At 38.8% G+C, this 18,392-nt stretch overlaps 1 protein-coding gene across 4 annotated transcripts in view; it reads right to left on the reverse strand.

Annotated features, from left to right (window-relative positions):
* Positions 1-6,092, reverse strand: part of LOC130428548 (cell adhesion molecule DSCAML1) — a 115,187-nt gene extending 109,095 nt beyond the window's left edge. For 3 of the 4 annotated variants that reach the window (XM_056756676.1, XM_056756675.1, XM_056756674.1), the window contains exon 1: positions 5,843-5,993. In XM_056756676.1, the coding sequence (XP_056612654.1) occupies positions 5,843-5,885 (43 nt within the window). In that variant the 5' untranslated portion in view covers positions 5,886-5,993. Of the gene's footprint in view, positions 1-5,842 lie in introns of all 4 variants that reach the window. The other variant, XM_056756673.1, reaches the window with a different exon arrangement.
* Between the last annotated feature and the right edge of the window lie 12,300 nt (positions 6,093-18,392).

The raw sequence follows: 18,392 nt of genomic DNA on the forward strand, positions 1-18,392 counted from the left end.
CCGCTACCGCCTACAGCCTCTCCACTTTCAAGTTTTTGTTCCGCTTCAATAAACATTCTGATGTGAAAACATTCTTGTAGGCTACTATGGTTCCACGTGACATTTTCTTCGCAGTGTGATGTTGTTTTAAGTTAGGCTTACAATTAAACGTGTCATCGTTTTTTGAGTGTATGGTCAATAAATAATGGAAATGATAGAGATGGGCACAAAAATGACCAAATTTCCTCTCGTTTGCTGCTCCCCATTTGTCATGTCTCAATTCCCCACCACTTTGAGAAATGCTGCTTTATGCCATCTTTTCTCTTCAAAGCTTCCCCATTATGCAGTCACTCAAGTTTGTGAAAATTCACACGCGATTGCACATATATTCCATACATACAAATATATAGACTATATATATAAGTTTCAAAATGGCGTAAGAATATGTGTTGCAGATATGCTCGCTGATTGCCAATGGTGAACCGCTATGCATAATGCAGCTGTCTTAGTCTCTCATCTGCATTTGCTTAGACACACACACTCTCTCGCACATGCACAGGCATAGATATTCACACCCTGTCCCCAAAGATAACCACACACAAGCTAAGAAAATGTGCTCTGTCTCTCTTTCAATCACTCTCTCTCACCTACACAAACATGTCTAAACGCAGACACGCATATTTTCGGGACTCAACTGTTCAACAAACACGCAATTCAACCATGCATTTGCCTGCCAATTAATATATTCATAGATCGTTCAAGGGCCATTTCCGCTGTCAAACCTGTCTGTGCCGCGCTATAACGCAGCATATTTTTTAACAGCTTCTAGTGTCATAATGTTTTCTTTAACCTTTTAAAGTGACTCATGAAATTAGCATGTCAGAGACCGGGGGAGGCCGATTTTCTCGGGAAAAGCCTTCTTTGTTTTGCCGTTCTTTCCTCAGACACCCCACTTATCAAACCAATAGTCACTTATGCACAGCGCAGTCGAGGAAAAATCAATACTACAGGTGCTGAGTAACTTCCAGTTGAATCTAATGCCATCGCATCCATTTATAAATGGGTTTATGATAGCGAGAATGAAGTGTGAGTGTTTCATTGTGTGTCAGGCTGAGCAGGACACATGTACACTTGTGTTTAGAGTATGTTTGTTCTGATATATTAGAGCAAATCTTGCCTGCCACTGCTGTTCCTGAGATTGTTCAGCGCTTTGCGTGAGTGACTTCGAGTGGATTGGAAACCAGTCAAATGTAACCTCCCAGATTTGTATAGCAAGCGCTTTGAGGTAAAAGAAAGAGATGGAGAGAGCTGGAGACTAAAGAAAGTAAGCATCTTTACTTCAGGTTATATGATATCCAACTGTATGACTAGAATGCATGCATGGATCACTATTGTAAGTGTACATAAAAGGATGGAGGGTTTAGGCAGTGACCTTGTCTTTGTATGAAATGCATCGCAACCTTTACACCTCTTATTTTCCTGTTACAGCTTATTTTATGGAAAAGAAAGCTGCTCAGACTTCAAATGGAAGATATCTGAGGTTGAGAATGTGAATCCGCTGTACATGCATAAAAAACGTATAAGAGGTTAATGAATATCCTGTGTTACTCACAATCTGCAAAAGCACCCACGAGAAAACGCAATTCTGTGATTCCTTTCAACAGAGCAATCGTTGTGTCCAAAACGACCTGTTGAAAGCACTCCACTCTGTCGATCGATCTGTGTGCATGTAACTATCAGTGCCAGACAACCTCTGCATGATTTATCAACTGATATGTCATAAATGATACATTAGGGAGCTAGACGGAGGGCAAAGGAATGAAAGAGACTTTCGAGATTTTTTTAATAAAACGACTTAACGCGTACGAAGCGACGAAAAAAATGCACGGTTTTCAGATAGAGACGCTGCAATCGCCTGAGAAAAATCGTATCGTTTATGAGTTGGAGACCGGATGGGACTGGGATGTCCTGATGGGAGAAGCAGTTTAACATTGCATTGAATCCCTTTTGAACCTCACACGCGCACATGGCGCGCAACAACTGTCAAAAACCAACTGTCTTCCATGCGCATGTGTAACCATTAACCATTAAACATTTAAACATAACACTGTACTGTGTTCAGGGTCCCTTAGTATAGCATTCAATAGTACATTGTCCCAAGTCTTGGAATCGGAATGGAAGCTTCGCGCACGGTGTCCGATGGATGGACGGGGACATATGCGTCGCGCCAAGTCGGCGTGTCAAGCAAATGCTCCATAGCCGGGAAGTGTTTGTTTACGAGTTTAACTCCCCAGCACACGCGCGCTGAACGGAGAACAGCGGTCGTCCGGCTGAGTGCGGAGAGAGAACGACACGCAGGTTTTTATTTTGACCGTACTTCAGCTAAAATGGCAGGTGCAGCGGCGGGGTGTTTTTTAAACGGCGAAGGGAAAAAGTCGTGCGCCGCTTGGTTTAAAAGAGCCGCGCGCTTGTTGGAAAAAGGAAAGAAAAACGACACTGTGGTTCTATTCGAATGAAGACATTCATGAAATAACAAAATATAACTGATGGGACAACCCTTAACGCTCGCACAGATCACTAGACACTTAATCCTTAAGTAAACAAAAAGTTCTAGAACATATAATTCCTACACATTTACTGCGAGTAAGTCGTCCACGACGTGTTTATAACTGTGACTCATACGACTGTCATCCTTAGCAACTTAACCTTCTATTTATTTTTATAGATGATGCATGTTATTATAATGGACACAGAGTGTGTCTGCCGAGAAATGAAGGGGAAACAGGTGTTTATGACGACTATAACGAAATAGAGAGATAGACGGATGCTGTTTGAGTGAGAGAGAGAGAGAGAGAGAGAGAGATAAATAAATGGAGTCCTTATGGCCAATGACCTGATTTACTTTTGGAGTGGGGGATGCGGCAGATCTCCTACTAATTGCGCAGCTGGGAAGAACAGGGGATTTGATGGGATGGGGGGAGAGAAAGGAAACCAATTTTGCATATTTCTATGAGGGGGAGACCGGATTGGATGGAGGTGTCTTGGTGTGAGGAGCAGGTTTGACATTGTAAGCAGTTTGGAGGTGAAGTCGTCTAAAAGTGGGCATTTAGAAAAATATGCGTTTATACTTTTCGTTTAGGCATTTTAATTCGGGTTAAAATTACACATAGGCTACCGTTTCACATAGGCCTACATATAATTCTTATTGATAAAAAATATTAAAAAATAGATATTAATATGCCTGCCTTAAAAAGCTTTGTATGTATTGGACGTGGCAAGCGATTTCAATCACATTTTAATTTAGCCAAATGTTCAAAAAATCGGATCACACCGGATAATATCGCAGCCAGCACACAAATTTGACTACCTGACGAATGCTGATCCTTAAAATAAATATTGGACAGACACAGGTCCACATTCATCCACACAGACAGCCTGCTTGCTTTTTTTACATTCATTATTGTGTGAAAAATGCAAAACCCGTCAAAAAAATGCATTTACGAAAATAATATTATTTGTAACAATTAACTATGTTCTAAAATGTAAAAACAGGCTTGCATGGTGCATCAGGAAAACAACTTGTACAGAATTTCATATCATGCCATGAAATAAAGCTAAAGAGATAACTTAACATTAAATGTGATAATTCGTAAAACGAAAGCCAGTCATCATCTTGACAAAAACAGGGGTTCAAATAAATATGAAATATTCCAGTGTGTCTGCATGCAAATTTATTATACGCCAATGTAGACAATTATAAATAATTATTGCTGCTATTTCAATAACAACTCGCCTTGATAATAATAATAATAAATGTACACCTTACATGCAAATAACAATGGAAATTTCCACATTGTATACTGCAGCATCCCTTGGTGCGTTTTTTATTTCATTTAGTTTCATTTCCATAAAAAGACAACCTGACCCTCGAGACGACAATTTACACTGGATCTGGTTCCCCTCCCGTTCCCCATCCCGGGGTTCAGGTGGGAAGATAGGGGGTAATATGCTATAACTTGCCCGGGTCACGACAACGCATAATAATTTCCATAAAATGGCTGATCATTTCCAGACAAAAAAAGACTAAAACATGTTTTAATTACAAAACACATTTATCCCAGAAAATGTGGAAAATAAGATTTTTTAAGAAAATATGTTTTTACATTCCTTGAAAGTGGAAAAGATGGAGGCGCGGCCCTCTCAGAAAAATACGCAGTCCTAATGCATATGCATGTATGATAATTGGTGTGCGTTTTACATCTCCTATCGACCATGTCATCAGAGCTCAAGATACATGATAAGAAAAATCTTGTGAAAGCGCATAACGTATGAGTACTAGAATTAAACAATGACTAGGTGGCAAAAATAAGTTTGCTTGCGACCCCAGCATCTCGTTTTACGCACTTTACGCCCAAATGCACCCCTCCTTCCCTCATACAACTGCACACACAAACATACACGAATACATTAATAAACATTTCTCTTACACAAACACAGAGAAAAGAAGCAAAGGCAGAAATGATTCGCATGTTTCCACGGAAATGACATTGTAATTTAAATACGTAGAAAATAAAACACTCAACATGGGTGGTGCTTCTTAAAATCTAAAGCTTATAAAACTCAACGCTGTAAAGCCATGTAATTGTTTTAATTTAACTATTACTGAATCAATTAAAAAGAATGGCATAAAGCAATTTCATAAAAATAACTAACACTTGAAAACAGGCACATTGGGGGCGGAAAAGTGGTTTCAGCCAGACATCTATTGTAAGATCATGTCGGAAAAATATGAGCGAAAACTGAATGCATATCTCGAAGCCTGACGGGTGGGGGAAAGGGAAGTGGGGTGGGTGGTGAGTATGCGAGGTGAGGGTGTCAAAAACAAAAATTGTTGAGCAAACATCATGACAGCAATTGATGCGTACAATAAATAAATGGGTAAATAAGCAACCAAAAACAGTTTTAATAAACCACATCCTTCGTTTTAATTTACACAAATGCAGATTTTCCTTATCAAACCCACCATCAGCACAGACAAACCAGGATTATGTTGTCATAGAAAATGGAGGATCACTAATTGCACCAGCGCTAATTGGAAATGAGGCTGCATGAGGCATTATTTTTTTCACAGGGTCTATGCAGATAATTTGATGCTGTAGCGCGGAAACATGTACTTTTATTACAAACTACAAATTATTATTATTCCTGAGGGCATGGAAACAGTTACAACAGGATATTAGTATAACCAATGAACAGACAAATTCAAATCCCCAACGACAGACAGGCAGAAAATTACGTCCTTTTTTTCCAGCCCCAAAATACTTCGCAACGTCTATGTACACCAGAGCAAACAAATTCACACTTAACTGACCAACTATACTTTTGTCACTATCAAGCATCATACTGAGGGCCAAAAGTGTTTCCCAAATGCATGTGACCGATACAAAAATCTGCCCGTTCTAGATATTCATATCTCAGCGGCATATTCATATCTCGCATACAAATCATGCTATCTCCCCCATCTTTGCGCACGGGAACATGCAGATCGTACACAGCTTCATAAGCTTCTGTTCGTCGTTAATCAGCGACTAAACAAATTACTTTCCGATTTTTAGACAACTAAATAACCTTTTGAACTAAGTTTTATTAGTTTACCACAGAAAGAAACTTACTGATATCTGAACGCAATTTTTGAGAACAAATAAAACGCAGGATTGCGCTCCGTTAAACTTGAAACGCTGATAATGTTGATGAAAGCCAAGCAAATTGAGGCAATTTTCACCAAAAACTAAACTCAAATTAAATAAACTGAGCGTGTTTTAGCATAAGATAAAAGGCAGCAATAAATAAACAGACTACATACCTTCTTGAAAAGAATACAGCAGGAGTAAAGTTACCAGCCACATGCCATAAATAGCAGGTATATTTCTCAGGAATGTTTTGCAATCCCGACGTGTGCACTGTGCAGTATTCGGCCAGGCGAGGCTCCGTGCAGGAGTGGTGACGATGCTCCCCGGCGATCTCTCCAGCCCTAGTCCCGGACTCGCCAGCGCCGAGAAGCGCGGAAAGCTTTGGACCCGCCTCTCGTACCCTCCCCTCCGCGGGACCGTCATCCGAACGGCCCCTCCTTCGGTAGTCTAATGTTGCGACGCGATGGAGAGGTGCTGCACAGCAGCGCGGTGCGGGGCCACGGAGAGACGCGGTGAGGACGGCGCGCGGAGTTTTGTTGGTGGGGGGGGGGGGGGGTTGGCTGCATCTGAGAGGACAGGACTTAACATGTTGTTGTTGTTGTTGTGAGCGGTCCACGTGGTTGGAGACAGCTGGGGCATTCTTTGACACTCAATGTAACCATGGCGCACCTGGGAACTGAATGGCTACTCTTTTACAAATACGGTGGATCACCTATTGCCAATTCAACGTGCGTAACGTTTACGGATACACATCTGTTTGGCTTCTACTCTACGCCTGTTTTGATGCACCGAAGCGTAATTTTAAGTGCTATTCCGTTGTGCGTAAAATTTAGGAGTTCCAGTCACTTCTTATTGAGTGACGCGCGAGTGCACAAGACCTTGTCACCATTCTTCTAAACATAAACGTATGCGCACGAGTGAAATTAACGCGTGCCGTGCGCTTTACAGACTCAACGAGCAATGCCAAACTCCCCGGCATTGTTCCGCGCTCAAAATGAGAGGAATGACAGGCGAGGGGCGTATCATGTATCACTATTGTCTCGAGTGGCGGATAATGCTCACAGACCACCCCGGCATTATCGTCATTATTCAAGCCCAGGAAAATAATCCTTTATATGGTCAGATTTTTCTAGACGGAGAAATTTTTAATGGTATTCACATACATGTAAACAAATACAACAAATTATCTTAAACAAAACAACAATAATCAGATAGATGTTTTAGTTTTTGGGTATGTCAAACACTTACAGCTTCAACAGGAAAAAAGAAGGCTGTTGGATTTCCATGGATTGTTTTGACAATGATATTTAACAATGCTAGGGTTTGAAGTTTAAAATTACAGTGTGGCAATGATGTTACCTCCTGGAGTAACATAAGAAACAATAATGTGTAGAAACAGATAGTCTGCTACCAGTGGTTACAGTGTTTGGATGGTTTCTGCTTAAATCACACCCACACGTCCTCTTCGGGTAATCATTGAACTATAACACGTGCCGTACTGTCATTGATTATAGGCTATGCGCAGCCCTGTCACAGAATCAACCAATATAAATATCCATCAAACTGACATGTAGTGCTGCATGCATTCTGACAGCGATGGAGTCCCGAGCCATTCTGGGCAAGTCGGCGGTACGGTTCATCTCATGTCAGTTCATCCAATAATACTTAATAAAGCAATATTCTAATGGCAGAAGCTTTCCTCTTGCCATGAGATTAAGCAGACAAGACAATTAAAAATAAAATATGAATTATCTAGTTATTCTCCAACTACATAAAATAATGGAATGCCTAATATTCACAGACTGTACATATCGTGGCACTAGTCTAGTTTTGGGGCCAAAAACTTCTTTAAAAGAAAATTTACATTTTTAAATGTTTTGCATAAAAGATGGAAATGCAAATTACCCTCCACAGTTCCAAAGAACTGTCTTTGCATATGCCTTGATGACATATACCCAAACTAGTATATTTGCACATATTCTGTATATAGACCAATAGACCTTTCAAGCCATCCAACTCTACTTCTGAAATTCTGGTGTGTATACCAGTTTACCGCTCTGCTTTCACTTCTTTTCCCAGAGCGTTTTGTGTGGAAAGATTCAAGGAGGAGAGCAGCTGAGTGGCTCTGACTCTTGGTTTCCTACAGAGACCCCTCTATACCTCTCCTCTCTCTTCAGTTATGTAACAAGTGGAAATATAGAAGATATAACAGTCCCGTACCCTCCCACACACTTCCAGAGATACACACGTTCTTTGCTTGTACTTGCACATACGTGGCCACTAAGAAAGCACCAAACTGAAACTAGATACACATTCTTCGTAGATTTCAGCTGCTAAATGTGCATCGGAGAGGAAGTGACCGTTGACTTGCAGGCAGGCAGCCACTGTTGAAATCATTGCTAATCCAAATCATCTGCATCACTCTCTTTTCATCTGTTGCCTGGAGAAAGGCAGAGAGCGAGACAGAGAAATCAAATGAAGAGAAGGAAGGAGAGAGAGCGAGCGATAGAGAAGACTGAAACGGGTGGGCTAATGAGAATGGTAATGCTAATACGGAGACAATCAGAATCTCCCTGAGGCCACGGCTACATGGTTGAATCATATTACCACTAATGTATCTGGTATTAATGTGGAGAGCCCACCCCTTTTGAACCCCTGCAAGGTCACCGAGAGTGGAGGGGGCAAGGGTGGTGCCTACCCGCCCCAACTGCGTGCAGGTAAAGGGAGCGCGCCCAAAAAAGTTGGCTGCTTTCCATAATGGTGACTGACGCGCCTCACATCTCCCTCTGCAGTCTGTTTGCCTATCAGAGCTCTTGGTGCAAAGCAGCGCCACGTGGATCCAAAATGGCGACCGAAGAGGAGGCCCAGATGGCGAGCTGCTTTGGTTGAGCACTGCGGCGCATGGTTTCGCTACAGCCGCACTGGCGGCAATTAGCCAGCCGATACAGAATGGTACGCCATGTTACGCTTGCCAGCATTAGTCAAATGAGTCAGTGAGCTGCACCAAGCTAGTCAGCTGAGGGAGGGACCCGTGCCACTGCGCCTGCGTGTTGGTACGTGCCAGTCTGTGCGAGAAAACGCGACTGAGTGCCGTACATAGTGATTTATGATTTTCGAAGGCAAGGAGGGGGTTTGTTGTTGTGTTAGCCATGACTAGACAGACTGCTGAACCCGAGTTTTCGGGATGAATTCGGTGTATCAGAGAATGGGTGGGATTGCGTGGATGAATATGAGGGTGTAAGTGAATGAGAGCGTGTAGAAACAAGAGGATATTTCTGGAGCTTTCTCTCTCTCCTCATAGCTTGTTGAGGGGGGAGAAATGGGGGAAAGAGGAAGGTGGCGAAGCGAGACGTAAGGGAGGTGTTAATTTATTCAAATGAGTAGGGAAGGATAATGAGAGAGAGAGAGAGAGAGAGAGAGAGGGTGAGAGAGAAAGAGAGAGAGAGAGAGATGGGGGGTTGGTTGTTGCACTTTGCAAATCTTACATCTCCTGATCTTTCTGTTTTTCCTGCGTTCGTCTTGCAAGAATCTCTCGCCAAGTCGGAAGTGCGAAGTATTGAATTTGGGTTTGTAGATTTGTCATCTGTAAAATGCTAGACATGACAAGCATTTTTCTGCCTGATCTTATAAACATTTGTAACAGACTGTCAAAAAAAATCTGTATGTTTTGGGGACATTTTGAGACAAGAGAGAGAAATCTGTCCATTGCATAGAAGCAGACTATAAATATTCTTTAGTATTTGGTGCACCATCACTTTCGTCAGCCATGTTGAATTTCTGTTGAATTTATGTCATAAATAAAAATACACAAAATTACAGGACAACCATTGGAGGTCCTGAAAGGTTAACAGGAAGTTATGTTCACTGACACACGAGGGACATCAGTGGGTAAAAATACTAGACTACCAATGATCAAAATATTTTTATGCGAAAAACAGCACAATTCTTTCATAAATCTCGTAGTTTATTAGGAATAAGTGCTTATTTGTCATCTTTTCCCACACAGGATCCAGTGTGACCGTTTATCTTTTATAAATCAAGTTAATGCAAGTGTTCTCTTTACAAAATGTGGTCACTCAAGATGATGAGCTTAAAATGGGTATTTTATCAGTGGAGATGGGTGTGTATGCAAGAGGCTGTGTGTGGTAAAAATATGCAGCACATTTGAATGGATTAGAATATTTACTGACATCTAGTGGGAAGATTTATAAGGCAGATAGTGTTAAGACTTTTTTACAAAATACTATGCAGATTACAAAAAGATTTTTTTAAAGATTTTCTGAGCAGTTCAATGGGGATGAAATCCTAGTATTAGTCTAGCCTTAAATGACACACCTGAAAACCAAAGGCAGTTGAATGACGGTCTGATGCATACTGAGCACAATACTAGAAACTGTAATCTAATTTCACACAAATCCAGTCACTCTAAACTTCTGCATTTCATTCACTATTGCAATTCAATACAATAATATATACAACTTTATATAAATATAAAAAAAAAATACTTAAAGGGCACATCTCACGCTCCTCAAAATGAATGAATTCAATTCAATGCAAATAATGGTAAACTATAATTGTTAAAATCTAGGTTCCCACTACTTGAATGATATTTTTGTTCACATGACCTGAAGGATATTAGTGTAAATGTTTTCAACATTGTTAATTATTGACAGTAACCTCTAACAAGTTCAGTTTATAATGATACAGAACAAAAGCTAATTCAGAATTTAAAGTTTTAGAATTTAGTATAGTGTGTCGATATTTTCCCCTTTCTGTTCAACACTTATAATCATAATAAAAACACTTCAGGTGTTATTTATTTTCTGTCAGAACACTTTTGTAAGACAACACATTAGGACAGGTAAAGTCCTTCAAATTGAGTTGTTCAATATATTTTTCAATTGATTTTCATTGTGAATTGGATCAGATTGAATCCTTCAGACACTGAAAGGAAAACCTGTTAAATGAAACCAAATAGATTTGCTGTCTACACAGAGATTCCCATCCCATACCCTGGCGGGACTCTGGAAATGCAAACTGGAGCTTGGGTAGGAACTGCAAATTCGTATGATGACAAGATACTGTATACAGTGTATGACTATAAGACAATGGAAATGTCACAGGTTGAGTCCCTGGCACAATAAAGAAGGAAAAAATGTTAAATATAAGCAATTTCACACCCTCAAAGTCTAGCGTGACTGCACCTGACTGCCCCAAACCGCAGCAACTTTTTTTAAACAGACTGCTTGGGGAAGAAATCATATTTACAGTGGCAAGAAAAAGTATGTGAACCTTTTTGGAATTTCATGGTTTTCTCAATAAATTTGTCATAAAATGTGATCTGATCTTCATCTAAGTCAAGGGTATTGACAAATAAAATGTGTCTAATATAATAACGCAACATTTTTATTATCTTTCATGTCTTTATTGATAACAACAACAAAAACAACTCATAGTGCTTGTGGAAAAAGTATTTGAACCCTTGAGTTAATGGCCTCAAAAAAGCTAATTGGAGTCAGGTTTTAGCACACCTGTAGTCTCTCTGAGATCATAAGATTAGAGTTGTGGACTACAGCTACTTTGACTGATAAAAACCTCTCAAACTTATGGAGTTTGCTCTGAACGAGAAGAACACGCTTATGCGAGCCATGCCTCACCTAAAAGAGATTTCAGAGGACCTCCGAACAAGAATTGTTGATTTACATATAGCTGGCAAGGATTACAATGTTATTTCAATGACTTTAGAAAATCACCAGTCTACTACAAATGGAGACACTTTGAGACACTCATCAATGAGGTAAAGAAACAACCCACGATTGACAGCCAAAGATTTGACGGCATCATTGGAACCTGCTAACATCTGTCCATGAGTCTACAATACGTAAAACACTGAACAAGCAGGGTATCCATGGCAGGACACCACGAAGAAAGCCACTGCTTACTAAAAAGAACATTGCTGCACGCCTGAAGTTTGCAAAAGGGCACATTGACACTCCACAGCGGTATTGGCAAAATGTTTTGTGGGTTGATGAAACTAAGATTGAACTTTTTGGAAAAAACACACAGCACTACATCTGGCATAGAAAGGGCACGGCATTTCATCATGAAAACATCATCCCAACTGTAAAGTATGGTTGTGGAAACTTCATGATTTGGGTCTGCGTTGCTGCATCACGGCCTGGCCAGTTTGGAATCACTGAGATAAAGATGAATCCACAAGTATATCAGACAATTCTTCAGGATAATGTGAGAATGTCTGTACGTCAGCTGAAACTGTGTAGAAGGTGGGTGATGCAACAGGACAACGATCCAAAACTCCACAACAGAATGGCTTCAGAAAAAAAATCCGCCTTTTGGAGTGGCCAAGTCAGAGCCCAGACCTCAACCCAATACAGGAAGTGCCTGGTTGAGGTTATTGCTGGCAAAGGGGGGTTAACCAGATCATTCAAAACCATGAAAATCCAAAAGGTTCACATACTAATTCTTGCCACTGCACAGGGTACAAGATTAATACAACATGGCCTTTGATGATGACATAATCAATGAATTTGCCAGGATTGTGAAATCAAATATCGAAAAGATATTCAAGTTTATATATATAGTCACAAAAAAAAAACACATTATGATTGGTTTCATTACAAATCTCTTGCCTCCTTTCCAAGAAGGCACTTAGGCAACTTTAAACCACAAAACCACTCAGGTTAGCCATGAGAGCTCCAGTAAAGTGTGAGTGCTGTCTGGACTTTTCTAAGGGACTTTTCGAAGTTTCCATCCAAGCCCAATAGTCTAGATTGTATCTCTAGTCCCACGCTACACTCAACCCCCTCCAAATTAACAATGTCAAACAAGCAGATTTATTTTCTCAACAAGTTAAACCAGTAAGTCCTTAGCGCTAAAAAGGGGTGTTAAAATGCTGACCAACAGCAATAAGACCCAGTGCAATCATGTATACCCACATTTATACCCTAAACACTCCTCCACGTGTGGGAACCTATACGTACTGACCCTCTCACCATTAAATGCACCTGTAAGCAAGCTTCTGTTTACACATTACACTGCAAGGTCATTGTGATTTTATCACACACTGTATCGCATTTAAAGTTTAGGGATGCTGAATGCATATGTGAAAGCATATGTGGCCTGTAAAGATGATTCTTTAAAGATATATCTTTATTAATTTTCATTGGCATTTATAAGGAAGGCTTACTGTTAATACAAGTCACAATTATTAAATAAACTTTATGAACAAGTCTCCACATCGTCGTTATAACAACATGCTTTCATATTATAATAATAAGCATAACCTATTCATTTTATTAACATTTATTTAAAACTCATTCTTAAAGTAAACCTAAAGTTCATTCAGTCTGTCAAGGCAACAGAGGAAGAGCAATTCTCTTGCACCTTAATGCAAAATGAAGATGAAATGAGCAGGACACACAGTCCCTGGCAGAGAACTTCAGCTCAGCAGCTCATCTGACAGGCCCTGTCCCTGCCTTTAATGACTTATTTATTCAAGCATAATTAAGCTAAAGCCTGGAGCAGTGATTAATGCTCTTTGTCATCTTGTAGAACAATATCTCAAACTTCATGAGCGCTGGCTCAGGTCCAGTTCTTGCTTTATTTATATTCTACTGCCCACAGCCAAACTAACTTGGAGTTGTTGATAAACTGCAGTATGTCACGTAAAAGAGTTCAGTGAGATAAGACACGTAGTTACTTTTAGCAAGCAGACACAGAAACAACATTATATTTGTGTGATTACAGAAAGCACCCTGGCCGGTTCGCAACCCGCCATAACCAAAAGAAGAAGAAAAACCCCCTGGACTGGAGTGGAAGTCACGTCAAAATGTTTCTCAAACATGAGTAAGTAGGCCTACTTCATATTTTGTTACAAACATTGTTGGATGGGACGTTTATAAGAGTCATATTTTTAATTATTGTGTTCATATCCAGACGCACTGTATAGCCTAGATCACATTATTTACACACATGCATTTACTTTGAAGAAAGCGTCCAATTGACCAATCGCTCCTATATGGTGCTGTTTAAGTTTGGAGCACTAAATAAACAACGAGCAGGAAATTTAACACGTGCTACTGTGCTGATTCAGACTGTGGAGACTCATTCTTCTGAGGGATTTTAAACTTACCGCAATGTTTTGAGTTTCCACCTCCATGACTGTCTGAATCCTCTGCGATGTTTGCTTGCGCCATTATGACGCCACAACTTCTCATGAATAATGGAAGGCTCTAAATATACTGACGCAAACACGCTCTCATTTACAGACAGTTGCCTGGTTTCACAGACAAGGTTTAAGGCAAATCTCGGACTAAAATTAATGTTTGAGCAGTCATAACTGAAAATAACCCTTAAAACATATTTAAGTATGTCAGTGACGTTGGTTTGTCTAAAGATGCACAGGAGTAAGGTTTTTGACAAGGACATCATTTTATAAAAATTGCTTTAATATCATAATTTAACTTCGGGTTAGTCCAGGTTTAAATTAAACCCTGTCTGTGAAACCGGGCCAGCATGGCTTAAGAAGTTGAAAAATGAACAACTATTAAATAAACAGTGATATCACTATTTTTCCAATACGTTCTGCAATCTGATAACATTTATTGTTTACATATTTAAACTTTTGTGAAATGTATACATATATTTAACTACAAAATGGCTTACAATTCTCATGAATATTTTTGGTTAATTCTTAAACTTTTCTTTATTCTTTTATATAACTCTTGCTTATCCATTTTTTCTTGCTCAGAGGATGATGTAAACCATCCCATATGGAAAAAGCAGGTGGAAACTTGGTCAAGGCAGATTTTTTGCACATGTATGCACAAAAGCAGACATGCATCGACGAGGACCATTTAGCCTCTTAGTTAATCTGTAGTCTATATTTTAGTAAATTATAGTTCCAGGATTAATAAATATGGAGATGTGTAAAACTTGTTTGCTCAAATCAAACAAACCGTATGGTGCTTCGTGGAACTCTACTGAAGCAAAACACCATATAAAAGAAAGTTAGTGGAAACTTTAGTTTTTATTAGGGCTGTAAAATTCTGTTTTTTGTGGTGTTGATTCCGATTCCTAGATGCAGTTTTCGCTTCCTGCTCAATTCCCCGTTTTACTTCAGGTACACATTTTGAATGCAATACAATTTTATAAGCGATCACGTTTTACATTTATTACACCTTTAGAGTCACTTACACACGTTTTTGCTATTGCTCTTTGCTCAACTTCTCATGTAAAGTTAAATGAAAGCAGGCCTATTGCAGACATGTGTTGAAAGAGTTCTGTCCAGCTTTAACAGTTTTTAACAGTCCAAGTACTTATGTTGTGACTGTGCCTTATATTCTTGCAACTCTCTTAACGCACATATGGAGCTCATTGGTAAGACAGGACACCTTGGAATCGAGGAAACCATTCTTTATGGACCTAATTTCCAGCCCTTTTATGCGTAGAAACTTTAACTGAAGTTCTATATAGGGATATACCTGTTCGCCTACATGCATGATTGTAACATGTAGCATGACTAAAGAAACAATCTTCACATTTGGTCTAAGCTCTATATTCATCTCAAATGAAGACTGCCCATTAATCTTTTCAGCTTCTCAGCAAAGCTTTTGAAGGGAATTTAAAGGTTTTATAGTAATAGTTGTGGTTTGCTTCCCTCTAGTGATTAAGATAGGAAATGCACTTCGTTTTTCTTTCACATTTAGATGGTTTTGAATTATTATTATTGTAAATAAAAAAAGTTTGAGAATACTTTCTATTGAATGAAATAACACGAAAGTTTAAAAACGTCTGACAACAAAACTTTAAAACTACAATTTAATGATGACATTATCCATCCTAAACATTTTAAAAATGAAAAACATTCACAAAAGTTTTGTCCGTAGTGAAGAGGAATGGTTGAAGGTTTAATATAATAGGCAGCTTATATTCTTTTCTAAATTCAATGGATGTTCACATTTCCATGTCATCCAACAGATGTGTACCATCAGTTTTCTTCATCCCTTGGCTTTCCCTAAGACAAACAGAAACATTTAAGGGTTCTATTGTGGGCACTTTTCAAAGACATGATGAGTGCAAACTGTAAACATTAGCCTACTGTATTAGTGTGCTATTTCGAGTCTCTATGTTTTAAGATATATTTTGACCACTAGATGTCACTGGACGTTAAGGGTACAAACCTTAGGTTTACCGCACCGACGCAGGCTGTTACCTACAAGACATACATTACGCATCAGTGATTTGCTTTGACTTATACTACACAAACAAACACACTCTGTTTAGACACACACCTGCCAGAAGAAAGATTGACATTAGCACGATTACCCCAGCAAAGACCAGACCACCAATGCGAAGAGTCTCGTAGTCTGTGAATCAAGGAATCTTTAACTCAACACATACATCTCCAATATTAATGAATTGTTCAGGTAAAGTGTGGCTATGTCTTACCATAGACAAAATCAGCATCTGGGTCTACTGTAGGGCCTGGAGGATATAGAGAGTCTCAGAGCATGTTTATGTGGTATAATATAACCTATAATGCATTTATCACATTTACAGCCAAACACAATATACGTGTACAATAACATACACAAGCCTGATTATTTATTCCTGCGTTATTAAACATGCAGTCAAACAACAAATTAAAATCTATTGAAGTGTATTTCAAAATCTAGTCAGTTTTATTTTTATAGCTCTTTTCAAAATGGTTATGCTTTCAAAACAGCTTAAACTTATGCCTGAATACCTGAGAATATGTTAGCATTAAATAGGATAATAACAATGAAAACCCCATGAGACAAGGTGTCCTTACACGACTTATTTGTAACACATCATTTTGATACCTCTAGCTATAAAAAATGTTTGATTTTGATATCATGACTGTCAGCCAAAAGTTCTGTATCAATATGTTAACATAGTAATGTGGTTGTTTCGAACTGTTTGCTGTATTTATATAGGCTATACAGCATGGGGATCCATATGATTTCCCACTATAGACAGATAATACAAACAATTCTTCACAATGAGACTCACCTGCTCTAGGGGACATGGTTACTTTCTCTGTGGGTCACAGGGCAGAATGGTTAAACTGAAAATTAAAATCATAAGTAGGCCTTAAAATCAAACCACCCACTGTCACAACAAAAAAAATAGTACTAATTGTTATGTAGAATTATTCAGTGTTTGTGACATCAGTCGAAGGTCCTAAAATAGCAAAGATGCCATTATTTTCACACAATAACTACTCTATATGTACTTAAGAGTAATATGAGATTGTCAGAAACCCTGTGTGTTACGCCCGCTTTAAGCATCCATTTAGACACGTAGTCTTAAACCAACCAGAATGCAATTCACTGATCTGAACAAGCAAAATATTTTCCTCCAAAGATCCATAAGCATGTTATGATCCCTATACTGCGAAAAAAGGTCATTTGCTGAAGCCCTTTCTTCTTGTTCAGTGCTGCACTTTTTCTTAAGGTAAGTGCATCTATTCATCCAATGTGTTGACTCTTTATTCATATCTCTGACTGTAATGATTAACTCATGTTGCTTTGATCAGAAAATGACTCATATGGACTGTGGGCAGTTGACTTTTCGATTTCACATTAAGATCTTGTCAGACTAACAAGTATTTTCATGTTGTTAATCTTCATGTTCTGTTTAGGCATTGAGAGACCACAAGACACCTTGAAAACTTTAACACATTATTTACAATGAAGTGTATGCTGGTACTTCTGAATGAAACATTGAATATATTTAGTTACATTTTATTTAAGAGAGTTTACTATGTTTTCATGTAGGTATACATATATAACGTAGTTGATATAAATAATTTACATGTGAAGTACTTTGTGGAGCTCTTGGAATTGCCTTATTGTAATGCATTTGACTGTAGTCTATTATAATTCATTATTTAACAGATGTCCAAACTGACTTATTTTTAACTTATTACAAAAAACAACCCCCATGCAAGAATACCTTTTTCTTTAAGAGCGCAATCTGATCTTTAAAATAGGTTCTATGAAAAGTTCTTCACAACAATGGCACTGGATAACTAGATACATTTAAAGGAATAGTTCACATTTAAAATGAAAATTCTGTCATCATTTACACGCCCTCTTGTCATCTCAAACCTGCATGACTTCTGCAAACACAAAAGAAGTTATTTTTAAAAATGTTGGTTACCAAAAACAGTTGATCCCCATTCACTTGCATTGATTTTGTGTCCATACAATACAGGTCAATGGGGACCTACGTTTTTTTGTTTAGCACCATTTTTCAAAATACCTTCTTTTGTGTTTTGCAAAAGAAAGAACATCAAACTGGTTTTAAATGAAAACAGGGTGAGTAAATTATGACAGAATTTTCCTTTTAGGGAAAGTTTCCCTTTTAAGTCAAAGCTTTTTTTTAACCTTTTTATAGATTCTAGAACCAATTTCAATTTAACATGAGGGCTAAGCCACTTATCAGAATCGTCACACAAGCCAGTCGTGTTCCGGATGACCTCCGCTTTAAATCAACAGTGATCCAGTAAAATGCTTGTTCTGCTCAAATCTGTGCATTCAGCAAAACCCATAATATCTGCAAAATGACAATAACAGGTCTAGTGATCTCAGCTCACCTGTAAGAAAACGCTCCTCTTCCTCCACAGGTCCTGGCTAATGTTAGAGTGTCTTTAGTGCCCAGGTGAATTTCATGCGT

The sequence above is a fragment of the Triplophysa dalaica genome, chromosome 9 (assembly GCF_015846415.1).
Source record: "Triplophysa dalaica isolate WHDGS20190420 chromosome 9, ASM1584641v1, whole genome shotgun sequence".
In the NCBI taxonomy this organism is placed as follows: Eukaryota; Metazoa; Chordata; class Actinopteri; order Cypriniformes; family Nemacheilidae; genus Triplophysa; species Triplophysa dalaica.